Here is a 15,647-nt window from a genome sequence, read left to right on the forward strand (position 1 = left end):
AGATCATAACCAATTGGAAACCATATGTGCTAGCACATATGGGGGAAAGGGCGTGTATATACATACACGGGTGAAGTTGAACCAGAAGACGGGACTGACAAAGATGCCAGCCCCCTGTCAACTGGTTCCCGGAAGAACAAGCCCAATCTGAGGAAGGTCCTAGAACCTCCCTGGGTGAGGATTGGGCTTGCAGTTGATCCGTCGGCCTCCCGCCACCACTGGCTTGTGGAGCGGGACTGCCCGAGAGATGGTATCGCGATTATAAGATCAGCAATTAACCAGAACGAAAATATTCCAACATTAGTTGACTAAGTTGTCAGAGAGTTGTCAAAACGTGCGTACTCGTTAGGAACACTCAAGAAAACGTGGAGACACTAAAAATATATATGTAACAAACCAACAAAAAATGCTATTACTTATAAATTTCTACTGTAAAAAGATTGCAAATCTTTACGCAGAAAATTGTAGAATAGAAATCAATATTTCATGATTTGGTTTAAAAGTTGTGTTGACATTATTTGAACTTGTCATCCAAACATGAGGAATCTAAATAATTTTCTTCATAAAATTAGCAAATATGGAAACATTGGTATCTTAGTGTTGTGGGAGAGTGATAACCCAAACAAAGGTGAAAGAGAAAAATTGTCGCTCACTAATTCAAGCTGAAAGAATCAACCACGATAATTTACTGTTGATTTAAAAAAGTGAAATATTTAAACAATTACAATAATGGCAACTTTTTGTTTGAAGGTTTCGATTACGAGTCCTGAAAAATCACGGAAATCACGAACATTCAAGTTTCAGTAGCAACGAAAGAATTTTGTTTATCAAATAAAAGAAAATAACATTTATGTTGCTAAGATTACGTTTCCTTGTGACATATGCCAGACGTTACAATATAAACAAAACATCCAATGTCCAATTAAACCATATTCGAAATATGTAATTTAAAAAAAGTTGCCTTCTTTCAAGTAAATTTGATTTCAGTAAGAAGAAATGCTAGTTGTGCCTATGTTGATGATGGCCTGTTATTCTCAATTGATGAATCAGAACTAAATTAATTTAAACAAAAACTGAAAAACACATATTGGAATTAAAATAATGGAAACCCCAAGTAATTTTTTGGGAATGCAAATAGAAAGTTTTAGTATTTATGTGGAACAAATTTTAAACAGATTTGAAAAGACTAATGCTAGTCCTAATACTATTCCATTCGACCCTCACATAACACAGCCTGTTCCGTCAAGTTTTACTTGGCGACCACCGCAAATAATCTGACTTAGAGACAATAAATCTGTTGCCAGTTTAGGAACACATAATACTTTTGGAAAAAGCACCTTTTTGTTTTGACCTTCATCGTCATAATGGTCCAACCTCACTTATACTGAGCATTGCACAGATTATACTTTGTTGTCTGCTACTCTGATTTTATGTATGACAGAGTCATATTTTCAAGCATGTTCTTACGTCTTGTCATGTGTGACGATGCACCAGAAGCCACTTGCCATGGGTCATTTTGGCTGGATGTTGCCTCAAACACAACAGCATATGATGAACTACTTGCTTTTTGTTGAACATTCTTGGTCCTGGATTTGCATTTGAGGACTTTTATGACCTTACTTATTACAAGTGTAGCACCCTTACTTACTTTGTTTCTTGTGGTTGTTCTTGTTGACTGAGAAACCGAACAACACACACAGAAATTGATGTTATCTTCATGCCGGAGCTTTCAATAGTAATAATCATTGGTTGATAGGATTCTGGTAGACCGGAGAGTTGCACTGTAAATAGCCATTCATCGTCAACTTCGAAACCAATGTTTCTGAGCTTGTGAGCGGTACACATTATTTTTCTCACATATTTCTCTACGTTTTAACATGCAGTAAGTGAAGTATTACAGAGATCATGCAGCAGCTCATCACAGCGTGTCAACCAAGAGTTATCAAATACTTATGAAAACGTATCCTATACTTCTTTTGCAGTACTACTCTCTTGTATGTGCACGTAATTTATTTAGTCAACTGGTAAATTTATCCTAGTTTTTGCCTTTGTGACTCATTTTGTGTCCACAATGACACATGTGGGGAGGTTTATGCAGTCCACAACTTCTCTTGCTGTAGATGTGTTTTTACAGCAAATCGCCAGGTTACGTAATTATCTCGGCCGGTTAACTTTTCAATTAATGCCAATTGATTGTTTGCTGACAATTTAAGAACTCTTATTCCAGATGTTACGAGAAATCACCTTTCAATTGTCGTATTGACGTTTTAGGTTAACTTTATTACTTTTCTCAGTAAATAAGCCTTTCTGGGCTTAATAGAATTTATTATTTCTGAAGAAAAATTTATATTTAAGAATTTAGTGTTAAAATTACAACTTAACTGTCCACAGGCGCACAATTCAAATTACAATTTTAAAAGTTTATGTGTAGTTTCAGTGCACTCCTACCAGGTCATCGCATCAGTTATAATTGGCTTCCCAAGAGGAGATGAAACATTATTTGTTTTAAGTAGTGTCAAAATTTTTCATTCTTTATAATAGTGTAAGCTACATTATGCTGTAAATTAGATTTTTTTAGAAGAATGCTTCAAGTAAACTAATTAGGGTTAACAAGACAGCATTAAGTTAACTAAGGAAAGCATATTATCATATTTTGTACGCTGGGTCAGCTCCTGGAGTAATATTTATACGATCCACATTCCGCACATTTTGGCAGATTGAAATAACCTCTTTCCGTAATTCGCCAAAGAGCATTATAGGATCGGATACAGAACAAAATAAAATTACACAAAGATCAGTTGTCAAGATTGTCAATGAGTTGTCAAAGAATACGAACCGTATTCCATATCAGTCTTCACAATTTTGCCAAACTAATTTAAGTGTTTCTTTTCTATGAAAACTTTTTTCTAAATGTTAGTGTAACATTATCTCAGTCATCTAAAACTTATCAATATTAAAATTTGCCCTAATATATATTATTTATTTCCTTGAAAATTATTACTTTTTACCAGTGTCCGTTTATATTCGGATTCAAACTCAGATAAATCAAATGTATATGAAAAAATACATTCAAAATTTATAGTCAAATTATTTTATTATCATTAACCATTAGTGACAATAAAGTATGTATCTAAGGACATTTATATAATATTTAAAAAACAAAAGAAAACTTACTGCATTGTCCCGGATGTGAATCGGTATGGTCTCAGTCGGGGATCGTCGTGTCGGTACGGATATTCGAACCGGCACGACTTTGGGCGCCGTGTTTGAAGGATATAACTGTACATATTATATATATATATCAGTTACTAAATCAATAAACTATGTGTAATTTGAGGAGAAATGACAAACCAAGTGAAAAACTCAATAAAACCCAAAAGTCTGCCGGCGCTTCAAGAGGTACCCGAAAACTATGCCTTAGGAATAAAATATCTGCTGTCTGCTAAACTACAGACACCTTCGGTAAATCCTGGAAATACTTCTAACACCAATCCTTTCTCCCAACTGGCCACCCCACACCTCCAAAACGCAAAAGTTTTCCACGAAGTGGGTCACGCCTATGAAGGTGATGACGAAATCGTCTGATGATGACGCACCCCTGCGCTCACCGAAAGGACACGAAAGTACCGGAAGTCTTTATTTCCATTAAGGTCAAAAGCCAAAAGTGAATAATTGGAACAGTTTTTGATTCCAATCATTGTGCATCAGTGGATATATTTTTAGTAACTGGAGATTGAAATCTGCCCCGAGTGAATTGGACTAATGATGAGTATAGTGTTTTCATGAGTACTGAGGTTTACTCATTAAACTATCACTTATCATTAGTTGATTGGGATTTACTTTTTAGCAATATGGATGTTAATGATTGTGAGCACAAATCTTATGAAATTTTATACAATATGTTCCATCTTGATCTACCTGTAAAAAATAATTAAGAACTATGTTTCTTAAGTTGTTCTATAAAGAGCTTATGACATTAACAATTCGTTATTCATTTGCAAATATTTGAATTTCGTTGTCATAAACAAATTTAAATATTTTTCATAAAATCAAGTAGCCCAAAAAGATTTCTTTATTTGGTTACCACCAAACTGTAACCAGTTCATACGGAAACATACCTCTCTTATACATAATTTGTTTTCAGAATAAATTCAATAAATTAAGATTGAAATCTGAAAGTACGATGTAAAAGGCAAATGCTGGAAAGATTCTAGTGTCCCAAGAATTGGATTTAAATGTACGTATAATTTTCATCTGTATTCAAGATTTTTATAATTAATGATATATTTTATGCTAAAACATACACAATTAAATTATATAATTTAAATAAAAAACAAATAAACCATTTCGACGATTCGTTGGACACCAGGAGTTAGTTACACATTGACAGACTGATTACTATCATATAAATGAAGATGAAATGAGCTACGACAAAGCCACACGATATCGGGAAATATTTTCTCCGAGGCTATGAAATATGAAAAAAAAATCCAAGAAATCAGAAAAAAGTACAAGAAAAAATCCCAATAAAGAAGAAAACAAGGCTGAGGACTGGAATGTTCCTGCTGGAGTTCCACATATCTGTGTGTGTATAAAGCAGGTACTTTCATTTTGTTGAAATGTTTCCACAGTATGGACCTATGTTTCAACTCATCTAACATTTGAGAATTAAGCATGTTTATAATAATTATAATTTGATAATTGTGGCGAAGAAATTTTTCCTATTGTAATCTGTACTTTATGACGGTAAATGCGTTTCCTAAATAATTATGTTGTATATATTATAAATAATTATGTTATATATAGCTGTAAATCTGGCTACTGAATAATTGGAGTTTGAAATAATCGACAATGTGTCGAAACCATTTTATAACACCAAACTAAATTATCGCCTTAAGGGCGGGGTCTCCCTGTGTTAAATTCCCTATACAAACGCCGCCGACGACTTGGAGCAAATCTCAAAAACTACGCAATCAATCTATTTGAAATTTTGGGTGTGGATTAACAAATGTTTGATCTTTGACATGACATAGTTTTAAAGCCGTAATTTTATTTAATAACAAAGTGATTGATGATCAAACTAAGGTCATTTTCTACCATTTTTGTACAGCAAATAACTCAAAAAATAAAGAATATTTTGGTGAATGAAATATGTCATGTCAAAGTTTAGATATTTAACAAGACTGTACAGTAAAAATTTTCCGAGAAAAATAATTCGTTTTTTAGATTTGCTCCAAATTAGCAAATTAATAAAATTTCATACGTAAACCGAATAATCATAGAAATCTGTAAGTATAAGTGATTGCGGAGAAGGAAGGGGAGTATGTCATGTGTTCCACTCATTATTCATAGATGGCCTATTGACTGGACGTATTCAGGGAAATTTGTACATTTTTATACGTTATTATAGTAATAAAATTTAGAAACTCTTTGATTCATAATACTACTAATTTCAGAATTACAAATTGACCACATGTAAGAAAGCCATGTGAGCTTGTATCATACAAGAAATTCAAAAATAATATATATATTTTTAAAAAATATTGATAATTGATTATTCATCATTAATTAAATTTATGTGATGTAAAAATATATTTTAATCTCATTATTTAAATAGTTATCAAATTATTTAAATAGTACATTTTTAACCTGGAAATCTAAAATGAAAATTCTGCTTATTGTTCAATATAATATAATACAATACAATTTTCATTATCTGATAAATTAAAATCAAAACACTTTTTATATACAATATTGTTTGGTTTATAATTATAGTAAAGTAATGCGTAAACTTTGTAATTTGAATGAAATTTATAGGAATGGAACGTAGTGAAACAAATTATTTCAAAAATTAATGTTTTATTAAAATGTCATTTTTTTTTCTTTTCTTGCGCTTCTCTGATGTAGGGTGGATCTAAACATTTTAAATTTCGCCCTCTTCTATTTAAAATTATCTCTGGCCCCAGACAATTCAAAAAGAATCTTTCCAATTTTGGAAGCATTTTGTTAATCCAAAAGTCTTCATCTTTAGGAATTACTTCGACGAGAATTTTATTTTTTGGCCCTGAATATACAATAAAATAGCATCGTTTAGCTCCTATAATATTTAGTTGGCCTTGTATTTGATAGTAATATTCGTGATTTTTCCTAAGTGCTATTTTATTGTCTTTCATTGACAAATATGGTATTTGTTTTCTTATAATCCCCTCTTCTAACGAATATCCAGATTTGAAGGTCTTATAAGAACACTTTACCACAATTTCGTCTTCAGAAATAATTCCTGAAAATATAAAAATTTAATTATAAAAATACACAATATAATTTATAAAAATTTGATACCATCAGGTGAAGCTCCTAAATATCCATGAAGAACGTCAACAAATAAACCGGCAGGCTTTACAATTTTATTGTATTCTTCTTCAAATTATTTTATTGCTACCGTTTCATATATTTTCCCGTACTTTGTAGCTTCAGTAGAAAAATTATTTTTTCTTAAAATTTTTTTAACTATACTATCACAAGATGTCGATTCTTTTAATTTTATAACATCTCCAAAATTGGAAGCAGTAAGCCGGTGCATTCTTTCCGTTAAATAATTTGGATTGTTAAATTGGCCAATTGTTTTTTCGTTTATTTTAAACTGTTCTTCTTTAGTAATCTTTAAGAAAACTTGTTTAAAAATTATGTATATATACATAAAGCATACACCACCTTCAAACGTTCGCACAAATTTTGTACTGCTGAGTTGATATCACTATCTGAAACATATGTTTCCGCTATGTTAGGACCATAGTTAGAATCTCCTGAAAATTTGATCCTTTTTTTTACAGATTCCCTATCATAAGGATTTTTGCGCTTCCGCTCTTTTTCATTACCCTGAGCACTTATATATTTTTTTAGATTTTTACCTGGACTTTCATTAAAATATGATTTCCAAGGTTTTGTATGCCAATCTGAACCATAATTGTAAGAGAGGACGCTTAAATGAGCTCGTATTTGAAATGAATTTCTTTGAATCAAGTTCAATCTTTTTCCCATATTGAAACGAGCCATTATATTCATAAAAATTTCTGCTTTATTGTTGGTTTCTTTATCAAGAAGTAAATCAGCCTTCATTAATAATTGCTCAATAGCACCAAAAAGATGGTGATGCAGGCCAGAAGATATAAGTTGAGTTGTTCGATCATTAGAAACGTCTCCAGTATTGGTGCACAAATACTGTTTGCAAGCACTGTGATTACCATAAACGTGATATATTGAATTTCTAATATCGGCTCTTAGATTTTCTGGATCCTGCGTATTTGCGTAAATTGCAGATTGAACTGATTTATTTAGTTCATTAATAGTATCGCTTTTTAACATCTTTCTGGCATCAACAGGGACCCCTTGAGTATCTTTTTTAATTTTGTAAAGGTTTTTACTGAAATTTTTTAATACATGGTTCATGCATTCAAATTTAACAACCTAAAAAGTGTAAATATTTGTAAAACTTATCTAACTATTATTTTATATTACAAGTTTACCTCGTGTCCATATGGTACCTTTTCTTTAATATTTTTAAAAACTGAGGAATCACCATCTGCAATAAATTTTAAGTATTTCAACCCATGTATTTCTATGCTGTTATTAAATCCCTCTACTATTATATCCTGTTCCATTGAAGATGATGAACCGGACCAATTTTTAAAACAAATATGTGTTTTAGCAGCTTCATTATTGTTTTCGGCTCTAGCGCAAATACAACAGTATTTATTCCTTACACCTACGAATAATACTTTTCCTGTTGTTTTCCCTATTATAACAGCCTACAAATTATAACATAAAATGTTATTTGTTACATATCCGAATATATTATAAACTTACAGCTCCAGAATTTGCATTATACGTATGTCCATAGCTTCGTTTAGACCATCCTCCATCTAAATATCCATCAGTTATACCGTACGAAAAATGCTCTTCGTGTCTGGATGTTGTAAGAGATGGATGCACGACAAAGAGAGAAAAGTTTTGCCCGGTAGTAAGAATCCCTACTCTCAGAGACAATGCGCCGTGCTGGTGCGCGCCGGCGCACAATGTAAATTAATCTTTGCGAATGCATTTAGTAACTCTCCGTATGCGTAGGGATGTAGTTCGAGTTCTTCGGATGCTCCATTTAAATTCCGTAACTTTGTATAATTTTCAATCTGTAAAATGAAATATTTTTTGAGGGTATATCAAAAACAAAAATAAGTATTCTAAAAATAAACTACTTTTTTAAAAAAAAAATGTATCCCAAAAATTAAATAAAATTACTAAAAACAACGTCTGCGGAGACGAACCGCATGCTAAACGCAGCAAAACCAAATGATCCCCTCTAGTCAGTTCGGCCCGCCCACATAATTGCATGTATATCTTTCCTTTTTGTTTACAAAGGGGTATTGATGTTCCGTCTCAATATGCGAGTAGACACGCTCATCATTTTTGATACGGTATATGGAATGCCATGTGAATCTACATGTCCTTCCTTAATTGCAGCTTCACGTTCTAATTTTCCAGCTTCTTCCAAAGCAAGCCATAATGATTCTTTCCATACCTATAATATTTCATGTATAAAAACAATAAAAATTTCAGTAATGGTGCTATAACACACCTGATCCAATTCATTTTGAATTTTATAATACAAATTTTTAGATAAACATGGAATATCCATTACTTTCAATAATTCCATTAAATGTGCGTAGGTGCTTCCTACTGAAAATGTTCCCCATACAGCTGCTCTATTAATTTTGGACCTTGTTTTCGGATTTTCTGTTGAAACTGATACTTCTTTGTCACAAATGTTGCATTTTAAAATAAATGTGCTTCTTAACCCACATCGCACTTCTTTTAGATAAACTAATTGTCCACCAGTGCACCTCTTGTTGTGTTGTACTTGAATTTTAGTTGTTATATTTAGGAAGTATCTGATATCTACAATTCGATAACCTGTCAATGAATTGATTTCAGGAACAACTTCTATATCCAAAGGAAAATTTTCAATTCTAAAATAATACTAATTAAGTCGTCGCCGTCAGATATGGTTTCCAAAAAAGATGAATTTTGCCAATTTGAATAAAAACGTACCGTTCATATTCTTCATTTATTTCTGAAAACGTTTTTCTTTCACTTTTGCATGGGGTTAAATTAGACTTAGTTCTAACAGAACGTAACGGGGTTGTTGTACCACATGGACTAAGAGCTTCTTCGTTTGGACGTGAATTGAAAATATTATCTAGTATCTCATTTAAAATATATCGGGAACATTGGGTAGATTCTTTATAATTCTCAACTCGTTCTAAAAGTTTATCCACAATATATGATCCTATTTTCTCTACTTCCCTTTTTCTTTGTACATTTACTTGAACTTTTGATTTTTTTCCACGTCTCTTAGTCCAAGAAGCAAATCTACGCGTTTTCGGCATTTTCTAGAATTAATATTGCTTTTATTTTATTATTGTATACTATTATATATAAATATATTATAATATACAATGGTTCATGCTTCTTTGATTTTAAATTTCATAATTATGTGTCACTTAATATTCCAATTTTATAAAGTTAATTTAATTACATAAACTCGACCTTGGGGTGGTAATGCCATTCTGCAGCCGACTATATACTAAATATGTAATAAAAATTTAAAACTATGATATTTATATTAAATTCACCAAATTCGATTTGAAATAAACTAATACATTCTTCAAATAAATCATTCTTTATTCATAATTTCACTGGGAGAAAAACCAACAACAAACAATGAACATGGAATATAGATGCAACCAATGGAAAACCAAGGACACAAAAATATGAAATAATATCAAAATTGTGACATATACAAGTAAAAATCAATTAATTGATGACATGAATTAACAAATATATATACTAAACAATAATACAGCAATATAAATCAAAAATTGAATAAAAAACTTACCTTTAAGAGTTTACAATAAATTACACTTTGGCTCACGACTAAAATAGGACTAATTTGTTTCTTTGTTTGAAACTGTGACTGTTTCTTCAACCACCAAAACTGAACTAAAATTTCTGGCTCGTTTTAAATGTATACTGAATCGTAATCGTACCCCTCTCATTGACCACTTAACTCAAGTACTACCCGAACAGAAAAATTCCATCCGTTTTGTTGATGTTATCACATTTCACTTAAATTTCGACACAAAAATACACGCAGGTCACATGCACTGGTTTGAATCACTCCTCACTCTAAGGGTGCGAAAGTAATTTTCGTGGCGCCAAGAGTATGTACTAAATGCAAATTTAGAGATAAGGTCACTATCCTACACAATCAAAATCGAAACAATAAGAATCGATTAAAGATTAACTTTGAGATCATTTTTTTAAATTAATAATAGATTGTAAATCGACATCCGTATTTGTATATCGTATTTATTATATTTGTTTATATGATAAAATGTGATTGGTTTAGAACTAACTATACGACACAAACCCCATTAGTAACTGTATACATTATTATACTTTTCATATATATTATTGTATCATATATTAATTTTATATAATTTTAATTAATAAAAATATATTAAGAATTACTATTATAAATTTCATAATCTATTTACAACCAATAAATTCGTTATAAATATGAGATCTCGAGTGCGGTCCTGTCCCATGAAAAAAATTGTGCACACGAACGTTTTAAAACCGAATGTTTGTTTGATTTCGTGGCGGCACCACATTACGGGCTATGTTTTGTTTTGCGTCCTTTTCTGACCGAAAGTGCGATTCCTTGTCTAGTAAACGCCGCTGTTAAGTTAAACTAAGCAATTTTATTTGTAAAGTTAAGTTATATTTAATTATTTGTGAATCTCATTTATAGTCTTCCAGTGTAGGTTGAAATATAAGGATGAGATTGATTCGAAACATTTCTACCATCAACAATATTATATCAAATCGAAAAATCATCACGATATTCCTTTGCTCTGTCAGTTTGCTGACACTGTGGATTAAAACTAACTAAAGTTAAACTAAGCAATTTTATTTGTAAAGTTAAGTTATATTTATTTATTTGTGTATTTCATTTATAGTCTTCCAGTGTAGGTTGAAATATAAGGATGAGATTGATTCGAAACATTTCTACCATCAACAATATTATATCAAATCGAAAAATCATCACGATATTCCTTTGCTCTGTCAGTTTGCTGACACTGTGGATTAAAACGAATAGAATTATAAGAAAAGATATAACTGAACCACAATTTGGTGAAATATTTATACAATATAAGAATCAAATCAAGTTTTGCTTGGGAGAAGACAACTTTGTTCTAAATTACATAGAAACGTAATCTTAGCAACATAAATGTTATTTTATTTTTTGACAAACAATTGGTTGCTATTGAAACTTGAAATAAATGTCGACGAGAGATCTGCAACTGATTTGATTTCAGTGACTCTCAGGGCACGTAATATAAATATTCAGACAGGAAGTTGCTATTTTTGTAACTTTTTAAATATTTCACCTTTTTAAATCAACAGTAAATTCACGTAGGTGATTCTCTCAGCTTGAATAACTGAGCGACAGATTTCAACTATGCACTTTCTTTTTCACCATTGGTTATCACCCTCAAATGATATACTAATCTTTCCATATTTGATACTTTTATATCGCACATTATTTAGATTCTTCATGTCTGGATGACAAATTCAAATAATATCAACACAATTCATAAACCAAATCATAAAATAGTGATTACTATTTTACAATTTTCTGCGTAAATATTGATTTGCAATCTTAGTTTGGTTGAAACTTATAATTAATGGCTTTCAGTTCTGCTAAAATTTTCATCTACTTTGGTGCATATATATTTTTGGTGTCTCCATATTTTCTTGAGAGTATGCGTGATTTGACAACACACTGACAACATCGAGAACTAAAGATGGAATATTTTTATTCTGCTTATTCGCTGATTATTTAATCGCGATACTGATCATAAAAGATCATTTTATACTACCACACATCGCGGAGCCTTGTATCCTATTAAGCAGTATTCTTCTAAAATATCTGTAATAATGATAATAATATCATAAATGAAAAAAAAGTTTATGCTCCTATAGACATTCAAGATAAAGTAAATTGTGTTTCACTTCTTGAAAGTTTATAAAGATTTTTTAGAAAAGTACTACTTAATAGGATCCCAGGTTCCTATAATCGCGATTATAAATCAGCAACTAAGGCCAAGTTGTCCAATTTGTCAGCTCTCAAGAAAACGTGGAGACACTTAAAATATATATGCGCAAACAAATTATAAATTTCATCTGAACAAAGATTGCAAATCAGAAAATTGTAAAGTAGAAATCACTTTTTCATGATTTTGTTAATAAAATGTGTTGACATTATTTGAAGTTGTCATCTAGAGATGAGGAATCTAATTAAATTTTGACATAAAATTAGCAAATATGGAAAGATTGATATCTTAGTGTTGTTTGAGGGTAATAATCCAACCAAACGTGATAGAAAAAATTCAGTACCTAGTTGAAATTTGCCGCTCACTAATTCTTGCTTAAAGAATCAACTACGTGAATTATCTTTTGATTTAAATAGGTGAAATATTTAAACATTTACAATAATAGCAACCTACTGTCTGAAGGTTTCGATGACGAGTCACTGAAACCAAATCAGTTGCAGATCTCTCGTTGATATTTATTTTGAATCAAAGAAATACTGTCTGTGATTCTGCATATAATTAACATGTGAATAGAAATTGTTTTTGTTAACATTGTTAACTTTATACTTAAATGCCGATATATATTTTGTTGCTAAGAGAGGTGAGGGATGAAATTGAAAGGAAGATAACTAGCCTGATGTATACATAAATAAACTTTTAATTAATTAGTAATTACAAAAATAAACGGACATTTGGGAGTGAGTATTGGATTGAGTAACGTTTTGCAGACTTTCATGTTTCAATAGAAACGAAGGAAGTTTGTTTGTCAAATAAAAGAAAATAACAATTATGTTGCTAAGATTACGTCACCTTATAGCATGTCACCCTGTCCAATTATAGGCAAGAGTTATGGTTAATTCAATTAATCCTAATTCGAAATATGTAGTTTAGAAACACGTTGTCGTCTTTCAAGTAAATTTGAATTGATCTTGCATTGTATTAATATTACATCATGTTGTGGTTCAGTTATATTTTTTGGTATAATTCTATTCGTTTGAATCCACAGTGTCAACAAATTGACAGAGCAAAGAAATATCGAGATGAGATGAGTTATACTAAATGGTAGAACTGTTTCGAATGAAATTCTTCCTTATATTTCAACCTATACTAAATGACTATAAATGTGATTCCCAAATATTCATATATAATATAACTTTTCAAATAAAACTACTTTGTTTACCTTTAAGTTATGTGGTTAATTTAATATAAGTTTGGTTGTTAATAAATGGATTCGACCCATTGTCGATTTTTTTAACCTTCAACTATTCAGTGGAGGTACTTAAAAGTTATATGCAACATATTTTTTTAGGAAACACATTTAGTGATTACAGTACAGATTAAAATTTAAGGAAGAATTACTTCGGCACTAATCTAAAATTATAATTGCTATAAACAAGCTTCATTCTCAGATGATAGATGAGTTGAAACCTAGATCCACACTATGGAAACATTTCCATAAAATGAAAGTACCTGCTATATACAGAGATAGATATGTGGAACTCCAACGGAACATTCTAGACCTCAACCTTTTTGGTAGAATTTTTGAAGACGGTTTCTTGGTAATGCTGTTTTCTTCTTTATTGTGATTTTTTCTTGTACTTTTTTCGGATTTTTTGGATTTTTTTTTTCATATTTCATAGCCTCAGAGAAAATATTTCCAGATGTCGTCAGGTTTTGTCATGGCTCATTTCATCTTCATTTATATGATGGTAATCAGCCTTTCCATGTGACCGTAACTCCTCGTGCCCAACGAATCGTCAAAATACCTTAAAAAAGATATATAAAATTATTAATCATATCATATATACCAATTTTATTTGTTTTTCATTTAAATTAAATAATTTAATTGTGTGTGTTTTAACATAAAATATGTCATTAGTTATAAAAATCTTGAATGCAGATGAAAATTATACTTACATTTAAATCCAATTCTTGGGCCACTAGAATCTTTACATCATTTGCCTTTTGCATCGTACTTCTAGCATTACTATACACAAGTATTTCTTCCGATTATCATTTCCAATGAGGCAGGGACTCATTAATAAAAGCGAGAATATTTAACTAATAATTTTGAATTGAAGCGTAGAAGCAACTTCAGAGAGATGTGGTTCGTATGAAATAAAAGTTTGAACTGATTAAAGTTTGTTGGTAAACAAACGCGGACACTACACATGGTTTATTGGTTTAGTAACCGAGGTTGCCAGCCAAATTAACAACTCTTCTCTTTTGTCTGAATATGGCAACTCTTATAACTAAATTCAAACAGAAGGACGAACGTTATGTCTAACTCCATTTGGGGGTCTGATATCGGTGTAGCTCTTTGCCGAATTTTGCTGTTGTTACTTACTTTTCAGAGAATATGCAAGAAATTGCAGTAATTTATTCAATCAATTAATTGAAATACAAAGGATGAATCAACAAAAAAGACAACTGCTACTGTGCTCTTGAGCTGTTTCTCTCAAACTGACTCTCACTGTTTCTTGATCACCAAGGTTACCTCGATCGCCTTCATTTGTCAATTGTTATTGTTTTTTAACTTACTTTATTCTATTTTATTGTTTATATTAACACCGCCTCTCAATAGAATAGAATGAAGGCAATCCGAATCATAAAGACATTTCAATTATTTGTGATTGCTTTTCTTCCTCTAGGTAAGTCGCAAATAGACCTAGTATTGTTCTTTGCTAACGACTGCATCTCACAATTGATTGCTTATTCCCACTCAGACCAGTCACTACGCCGTTTTGCTTCCGATATTGTGGACGAATCGTCACCAACAAATCGTTCTGCTGATAACACTAGTGATTCACCTTCGATAGATGATAGTGCCATATGCGCATCACATTCAGGTGCATAATTACCGTAACGTAGCGGTGCCTTTCTTACTCTCCCGCTCTTTCGTTGAGTTACCTCGCTGATACCCATGTTATCCAAATAAACGCCGTTACCAACACAATCCAAATTAGTACTGTGGATTTCTCCAGTTTTATCAGTACGCGACTGTTCATCATCATTTGGTTGAACTGCTTTACCGTTACACGTACTCCCACTATCTGTAACTGCCTCTGAACCGATTATCTCTACTAACTTTGATCGATTTAATACCGATGATTCATTGAATGTTACATTTCGACTAAAAATTAGCTTCTGTTGTTCAATATCCCAAAGTCAATACGTACCAAACGTCGCACCATAACCAAGCATAATACATTTTGTTGCTTTTGCTTGTAATTTCAACCGCTTTTCATGTGGAATATGATTGTAACATTCAGAACCAAATATTCGAAGGTTTGACAGCTCCGGTTTCTTTCCAAACCAAATTTCTGCTGGTGTCTTGTCTTTAAACTGCTTTCCAACCGCGTTCGTTGGCGATCGATTTTTGATATAATTTGCCGACATAATTGCTTCATTCCAAAACTTATTTTCCATCCCACT

General features: G+C 31.5%; 1 protein-coding gene across 1 annotated transcript; it reads right to left on the reverse strand.

The window, feature by feature from the left end:
• Positions 1–6,267: 6,267 nt before the first annotated feature.
• LOC126264655 (uncharacterized) lies at positions 6,268–15,137 on the reverse strand. The gene is made up of 7 exons (XM_049963375.1): positions 15,074–15,137; positions 8,854–8,964; positions 7,864–7,919; positions 7,767–7,805; positions 7,524–7,579; positions 6,950–7,231; positions 6,268–6,280 (listed from the first exon to the last, which is right to left on the reverse strand). The coding sequence occupies exons 1-7, from the start codon at positions 15,135–15,137 to the stop codon at positions 6,268–6,270; spliced, it is 621 nt and encodes a 206-aa protein (XP_049819332.1).
• Between the last annotated feature and the right edge of the window lie 510 nt (positions 15,138–15,647).

This window comes from Aethina tumida, chromosome 1, assembly GCF_024364675.1.
Source record: "Aethina tumida isolate Nest 87 chromosome 1, icAetTumi1.1, whole genome shotgun sequence".
Lineage (NCBI taxonomy): Eukaryota > Metazoa > Arthropoda > Insecta > Coleoptera > Nitidulidae > Aethina > Aethina tumida.

What these genes read in the sequence shown, in the direction of transcription:
- LOC126264655 (XM_049963375.1), bottom strand. Translation starts at nt 15,137, where the DNA reads ATGGGTATCAGCGAGGTAACTCAACGAAAGAGCGGGAGAGTAAGAAAG. An exon ending in TTATCTAAAAGAAGTGCGAT is followed by an intron (nt 7,920 to 8,853) that starts GTGGGTTAAGAA and finishes ATGGATATTTAG; the next exon opens with ATGGAGGATGGTCTAAACGA. An exon ending in CAACAGGAAAAGTATTATTC is followed by an intron (nt 7,580 to 7,766) that starts GTAGGTGTAAGG and finishes AATTTATTGCAG; the next exon opens with ATGGTGATTCCTCAGTTTTT.